This window comes from Zalophus californianus, chromosome 6 (genome assembly GCF_009762305.2).
Source record: "Zalophus californianus isolate mZalCal1 chromosome 6, mZalCal1.pri.v2, whole genome shotgun sequence".
Lineage (NCBI taxonomy): Eukaryota > Metazoa > Chordata > Mammalia > Carnivora > Otariidae > Zalophus > Zalophus californianus.
Window position 1 is genome coordinate 47,536,945 of NC_045600.1, and position 7,420 is coordinate 47,544,364.

Here is a 7,420-nt window from a genome sequence, read left to right on the forward strand (position 1 = left end):
CTGTCTTTTAACGACTATGTACAGTCTGTATTCTGCATGCCAGGGGGAAAGAACAACACTTACCCAGTTTCTGTGCTCTGCTGAGATGAGGATGAAGTTCAATATTGCTAGACCTCAAAGAGTTGGGGGGTAAGGCAAATCTGATCGTCCATGTTAATGGCTTTTGTGAAACCATCAATTGAAGCATAAGACATAATTTGCTTTAAAATGACATTTCAATTCAGGTTCTTTAAAAATCACTCCTCCATTTTCCAGGATATAATTGTTTCGCTTTGCAGGGGAGAACCCTCTCCGACGTTGTCACTTTTTTTTTTTTTTTTTTTTTTTTAAGATTTTATTTATTTGAGAGAGAATGAGAGATAGAGAGCATGAGAGGGAAGAGCGTCAGAGGGAGAAGCAGACTCCCCGCTGAGCAGGGAGCCCGATGTGGGACTCGATCCCGGGACTCCAGGATCATGACCTGAGCCGAAGGCAGTCGCTTAACCAACTGAGCCACCCAGGCGCCCTGACGTTGTCACTTTTTAGAGAGCCTTCTCAATTTAAACTCAACATGCCCAAAATTAACATCTTTCTGGAACAAGTTTTTTCTATTAAATCGGTAGCATAAGGCCCCACATCCAATTTTTCATGCATATGCTTTCGATTCAGCGTAAGTGCTTCTTTATTTCGACTTTCAAATTAAGTCATTTTGGAGTTGATGTTTAATTCCCACCATTTGTGCCAAGTGCACCACGTAGCCGCAGACAGGGCTCTGATAGCCCAAAGCCGACTTTTTTTTTTCTTCTTGGACTTGAAGGATTTGTTTTCTCCTTCCGCGGCTCAGAGGTAGAGACCCTCTGGGCATGAGTTCACTGTGAATGACAGCAGAGCAGCATGGTCGAAACTGTATTCTCAACAGGGGGCGATATCGCTCCCAAGGGAGTGAAAGTTAGTGTGTGGAGGGTAAGCAAAAAAATCTTACTCTTTTTATTTACAAAACACAGATATACACACAACACATAAACAGATACCGAGTATATCTGTGGTAATAAAATGATATGTGAGGAGGGGTGACTAGGGGAAAAAAAATTACTTAAAAATGCTCCTGGGGTGTGGGGAATGATATTTTTAAACAGGCTGAGAAATACCGATTAGTACAAAAGGGTTTGTACATTGAGTACAAAGAGGGGAGCTTCTAGAATGAAGACAAGTGAAACCCAGCTGTTTTCTTTTCCCACAGAACCGAGGGAGGGATCACCAAGGGGGCCACAATCGGGGTCCTCCTCGACTTGAACAGGAAAACCTTGACGTTTTTTATCAACGACGAACAGCAGGGTCCCATAGCTTTCGAGAACGTGGAAGGCCTGTTCTTCCCGGCGGTCAGCCTGAACAGGAATGTGCAGGTAAGCGCCGTGCCCCCGCGCCTCGCAGCAGCTTCTGCTCGCTCTGCTTCAAAGGCTGCCCGCGGGGGGTACGTTAGCCCCTGAGAGAGGGAAGCCAACCGTGTAAGGCCCAGACTGAGACCCGGAGGAAAGGAGAGGGGAAAGGGACCAACGTTGACAACTGAGATGATCCCAGATCAGCATCAGCCCCTTCGTTAAGCTTGGACACAGTCTCACAGCAAGTGGGAGATTGGAACTCAGTTCACGGTTTGCTCTTGATTGGCCCTGAGGCCTAGTTTCATCCCTAGTAGGAATGAGACCCTTGAACCAGCTGGCTTGAAAACAGAAGGAATGACTTATGCAGAGCTCCATGAGCGCCCGAGAGGTGAAGGTATGAGACGGAAGTATTAGCACCGTTACCAGAAAGCCTGAGCATCTTCTCTGCACTGTTTCTCCGTTCCGTTAGGTCTTGGGGCTAGAGAACAGTCTCCATCTGCGGGCTACTTACGATTTACTGCAAAAGGCAAACAGGTTCTTCTCATGCATTCATTCAACAAATAACCACTGAGTGCCTTTAATATGTCAGGCACTGTAATTATAATTATTATAGGCATTGTTGTTTATCAGTGAAAACAAAACATAAAAATCGTGCCCTCGTAGAGCTCGCATTCGAGTTATGGGAGATAGGATCAATAATAAGCACAATGACCGTGTTAATGATATACATGCTAGAAGGCAGTAAGTGCAAGGGAGTCGAGGCCAAGGGCAGGGCCGGGGGGGGGGGTTGGGGGTGCGGGGTGGGGAAGGCCGCAGTGTCTCAGCCAGGGCGCTCCGTGTGAGTGGGCCCTTACTACCGTCCCAGGTGAGCTGGGCCCTGGAGGCAGTGAGCTGTGTGGAGCTTTCCAGGCAGAGGGACCAACCAGCACAAATTTTCTAAGGCATGAGGGGCCGCAGGGGAGCAAGGCGGGGCCAAGGGGCCCTGGCTGGGGCAAAGACCGGAGCCGTGGGGCACCCTGCGGGGCACTGCTAGGCTGGTCTCTCCCTGCCCTTCTCCGCTGGAGCTCTCATCAGCCGCGCACCATTCGGCAGACAGCTGCAGGCCGTGGGAATCATAACCCTGCAGGTGTTTTTTCTTCTGTTCAGAACCATAGTCTTGGGAGCTATAAAAAAAAAAAAAAGAAAGAAAAGAAAACCATTGTTGTTTATCAGCATGTGCAGTAAAAGTGATTGCAACCCAGTGACCTCTGCCCTTCTCTCTTCCTGCGACTAGATGGGGTTTTCTGGGAGGCTGAAATCTAATCTCTCAGAGTTCAGCCTCTGCATTGGAAGAAAGGAACCCATAAATTGTCCTAGATGTGAGTCTTAGAAAAACCTCCTTCAAAGTCTTCCCCATTTTCAGCTGTTTCCCCTTCCAAAGAATATTGTCCTCGATGGTCTTCAGTGGTTTCCAGGATGTTCTGAGTATCCTTAGAGAAAGACTCTGGGGCTGGGGAGACAGGGACGAGAAGCGGAAGGACAGTAGAGCATGAGACACTTCCGGCCTCGTCCATGCAGCTGTCCACCAAGGTGCGAGGCTGCACAGGAACCGGGGAAACAGTACCCCTGCCCGTGTTTCTTATACCTGGCAATCGTCTGTTCATTCCCCCAACGGAAGCCTCATCCTAATCGGAGTAACTAGTAGTGGACACGCGGTAAGAGAAGGGTTCTCCGCTCACCGGTTCTCTATCCATGGATTTGGCTTGGTCACTGCGCCCTCACCAACAGGCTCTGCCACCTGCAGATCAATGCCTGTGTCTTCAGTCAGAAGGAACACAGCCTTCCCAGGATCCTTAAAAGAGGCAGGTGGATGAGAACCATATTATCAAGATTTGGGAAGCCCCCATGGTGGCCAGGCTCTTAGCACAGGCAGAATTCTACAAGAATTCTTCTTTAACATCTACTAGAATAGACGTTAAAGAAAGAGAACAGGTCCCCTGCTGAATCAGGAGAACATCCACTGTGCCCCCGGGGAGGGGCAGATGCAGGGAGGGTTCCCGCGGTGCCTCCAGGACTCACAGTCTCATCCCCCAGGTCACGCTTCACACCGGGCTCCCAGTCCCTGACTTCTACTCCAGCAGAGCATCAATAGCCTAAGGATGGGCTGTGGAGGCACCAGCTGCCCGTCCTTACCTCCGTCCTTACCTCCGCCTGAGAGAGCGACAGCAGGAGCTCAGCCAGCATGTGGTGGGATGCCGGAGAGCTGGAAGCAGAGGGGGAGGAGGAGAGAAAAGCTGGTCCCCACGTGCTCACACCCCACAGCGCTGCTCCACCCCTTCCTTTCCAGCCTCTCTCCTGTTCTGATGCCTGCGTTCACTTCTGCGTCCCCGTCCAGCAACTCTAACCAACAAAGGACCTAGACCGCCCACCCTGTCACTTAGTTTCCACTCCCAGATTTTGCTTTTATTTTACATAAGCTTTTTTATGTAGGTGAGTTATATTTTGTTTCTTTCTGATCATGTTATCAGTGACTTACTGAACTCTTACTGCCAAGAGAATCTTCTCCTGATAAACTTTTTCTTAAGCTTTCTGACAAAGAGGTCGTAGAGAGAGGTGGGGAAGAAGCAGTTGAATTCGGAGCTTGCAGTTTACCTCCTAGAAGGTTCTTGCCGTTACCTCTAGTGCAGTGTTAGCCCTGCATAGCTAATCTTTGTGAGGTGGGCAGAGTGAATGCAGCATCGAGAAGTTTTACTATCCATTGACACACAAAAATAATAGTCAAATGGCTACACAAAGGTTCACCGCAGGCAGGATCATTAGGAGAGCTGGGTCATTGAATCAAACTACAAAGTCTCTAGACAGAGGCAGACCAGGGGGTTTATGATTTGGTTCATTCATTTAACACAAGTTTTTAACTGAGAACCTACTATGGACCAGGCACTGTTCTAGACACTGGAGACACAGTGGTGAACAAACAGGTGTGCTTACCGCCCTTCTGGAGCTTACATTCTCATAGGAGAGCAAACCAAAAATAAGACAATTACAAATTATTATAAATACTGCAAAGTATATAAACAAGGGGCAAAGAGGCTCATTGGCAAGATCTCTCAGTTCACCAAGAATGATGCTAAAAATCTACCAATTCTGGCCATGGCACCAGAAACATACCAACTCAATGCCTTTTCAGCTATGCTATTTTAATTATGGTACCTGCTGCCATTCATCACAGAGCCCTCCTTTGGCAGAAATGATGTCAGCATTCTTATTTGTTAATGCTGCAATGACACTAAGCCTTAAATATGAATGTGGAAAAAAAAATAGTGACCAGAGAGAGAACCCATTTTCAGTAATGGGGGACCTTAATTTGCAGTCCATGGCATCCACATTCTCAGGATAAACTCACTTGTCTCCATGTATATCTGTGCCTGTTACAAATGACAAATCCATCCACTCTGCTGCCATTCACAACCTAACTTTCTGGAGTAGTTCAAATAATGTTTGGAAGAAAACGAAATTGTATGTCATTGCTGTGACTGATAACAGAGCGATAATTCTTATTACTTCTCTATAGAGATAGACTTACACAGTTACCCTTCAGATTCTTTAGTTTGACATGAAGTTTTAGAAAATGTAGAACATGGAAAAAAAGGTTCTGATTAGTTGTCTAAATATTTGCCAGTGAGCCAAGAAATTCCGCATGAAAAAACGAGAATAACAGATAAAAGAGAAGTGGTAGGTTGGGAAAGCTAACACACTAAAGTTTTGGCAAAAAGTAATATATGTAAATAGCTAATTATTTCCTTTTGTGCTTTATTGAGCTCATCTCTATCAGTTACAGTGTTTTTCTAGTTACGTGTACCTAATTTATTGAATGGGTGCTATCCTGTTTATGTCCATCTTGGTTTCTTGGCTACAGAAAAACTGTTGCAGGGCAACACTAGTTTGATATTTGATTTACTCTCCAATGAGACTCGATGGCTGGGCCGCTGTAGACTCATAGTTACTCTTGTTGTTTATTAAATTCATCCTGCTAAGTAGATTTCTAGTGACTTGTAACACAGAGTTTACACAGAATTGCCATTGTAGATGCATACAGCTACTGTACTAGAAAAATGGATATTTCTGGTGTGCCAATAAAAGATTTTTATGAGAGAATCGCATGTCTCTTTAAAATTTCTTAGTTTTTGCCTATTTGGGATGACGATTCACCTTTGTCAGCGCAATATGTCTTCAGCCAAGTGTGATTGGAAAGTCCCCCAGAGTTCTTGAAAGTACTTGGCCCTCACCTGATTTCCTTGGGAGCACGTACACTGTCTCCTGGTGGTACCTACCTCCTGAATCCTAACTTAGTGAGAAACATCTATAGTTTAGATGCCGTTTGGGTCCCCTTCCAAATCTCAGGAACTTACTTTCACAAACCTGCTCCTGAAAAAGGCCATAAACTTGTACTACAAAGTATAGTGTCACTGCCTTTTTCAAATCTGGTTCCTTCAACATTTCTTTGAATGGCTGAACAATATAATTGTTTTTAAATAATCACAACGGGGGCGCCTGGGTGGCTCAGTCAGGTAAGCATCTGCCTTCAGCTCAGGTCATGATCTCAGGGTTCTAGGACCCTGCTCCCTGCTCAGCAGGGAGTCAGTTTTCCCTCTGCCCCTCCCCTCTGCTTGTGCACTCTGTCTCTCTCTGATAAATAAATAAAATCTCTAAAAAATAAGTAGGGCGCCTGGGTGGCTCAGTCGTTAAGCATCAGGTCATGATCCCAGGGTCCTGGGATCAAGCCCCGCATCCGGCTCCCTGCTCAGCGGGAAGCCTGCTTCTCCCTCTCCCACTCCCCCTGCTTGTGTTCCCTCTCTCGCTGTCTCTCTCTGTCAAATAAATAAATAAATTCTTTAAAATAAATAAATAAATAATCACGACAGATCTGATCACCTTTATATTATAATTAACCCTTTTTTAAAAGATTTTATTTATTTATTTGACAGAGAGAGACACATTTATTTTTGGCTATAAATTTTATTTTTATTTAAATTCAATTAATTAACACATAATGCATTATTAGTTTCAGATGTAGAGGTCAGTGATTCATCAGTCTTATATAATACCCAGTGCTCATTATATCACATGCCCTCCTTAATGCCCATCACCCAATTACCCCATCTCCCCACACCCAGCCCCAGCAACCCTCAGTTTGTTTCCTATGATTAAGAATCTCTTATGGTTTGTCTCCCTCTCTGGTTTTGTCTTGTTTTATTTTCTCCTGTATGATCCTCTGTTTTGTTTCTTAAATTCCACATATGAGTGAGATCGTACGATAAATGTCTCTCTCTGATTGAATTATTTCGCTTAGCATAATACCCTCTAGTTCCATCCACGTCATTGCAAATGGCAAGATTTCATCTACTGATGGCTGAGTAATATTCCATTGTGTATATATATATATATATATATATATATATATATATATATATACTACATCTTCTTTATCCACTCATCTGTTGATGGGCTCTTTCTATAGTTTGGCTATTGTGGACATTGCTGGTATAAACATTGGGGTGCAGGTGCCCCTTCGAATCACTATGTTTGTATAGTTTGGATAAATACCTAGTAGTGTAATTGCTGGGTCGTAGGGTAGCCCTATTTTCAACTTTTTGAGGAAACTCCATACTGTTTTCCCGAGTGGCTGCACCAGCTTGCATTCCCACCAACAGTGTAGGAGGGTTCCCCTTTCTCCACATCCTCACCAACTTCTGTCATTTCTTGACTTGTTAATTTTAGCCATTCTGACTGGTGTGAGGTGGTATCTCATTGTGGTTTTGATTTGTATTTCCCTGATGCCAAGTGATGTTGAGCATTATTTTGATGTGTCTGTTGGCCATTTGTATATCTTCCTTGGAGAAATGTCTGTTCATGTCTTCTGCCCATTTCTTGATTGGATTATTTGTTCTTTGGGTGTTGAGTTTGATAAGTTCTTTATAGATTTTGGATACTTTATCAGATAAGACGTTTGCAAATATCTTCTCCCATTCTGTCGGTTATCTTTTGGTTTTGTTGATTGTTTCCCTTGCTGTGCAAAAGCTTTT

General features: G+C 44.6%; 1 protein-coding gene across 7 annotated transcripts in view; it reads left to right on the forward strand.

Moving 5' to 3' along the window:
* The window catches only part of TRIM9 (tripartite motif containing 9), a 108,469-nt gene extending 102,982 nt beyond the window's left edge, over positions 1-5,487 (forward strand). For 6 of the 7 annotated variants that reach the window (XM_027571405.1, XM_027571403.1, XM_027571408.2 and 3 more), the window contains 2 exons: positions 1,220-1,382; positions 3,432-5,487. In XM_027571405.1, coding sequence (XP_027427206.1) covers positions 1,220-1,382; positions 3,432-3,494 — 226 coding nt within the window. In that variant the 3' untranslated portion in view covers positions 3,495-5,487. Of the gene's footprint in view, positions 1-1,219; positions 2,119-3,431 lie in introns of those variants that run through there. The other variant, XM_027571406.2, reaches the window with a different exon arrangement.
* Positions 5,488-7,420: the final 1,933 nt, after the last annotated feature.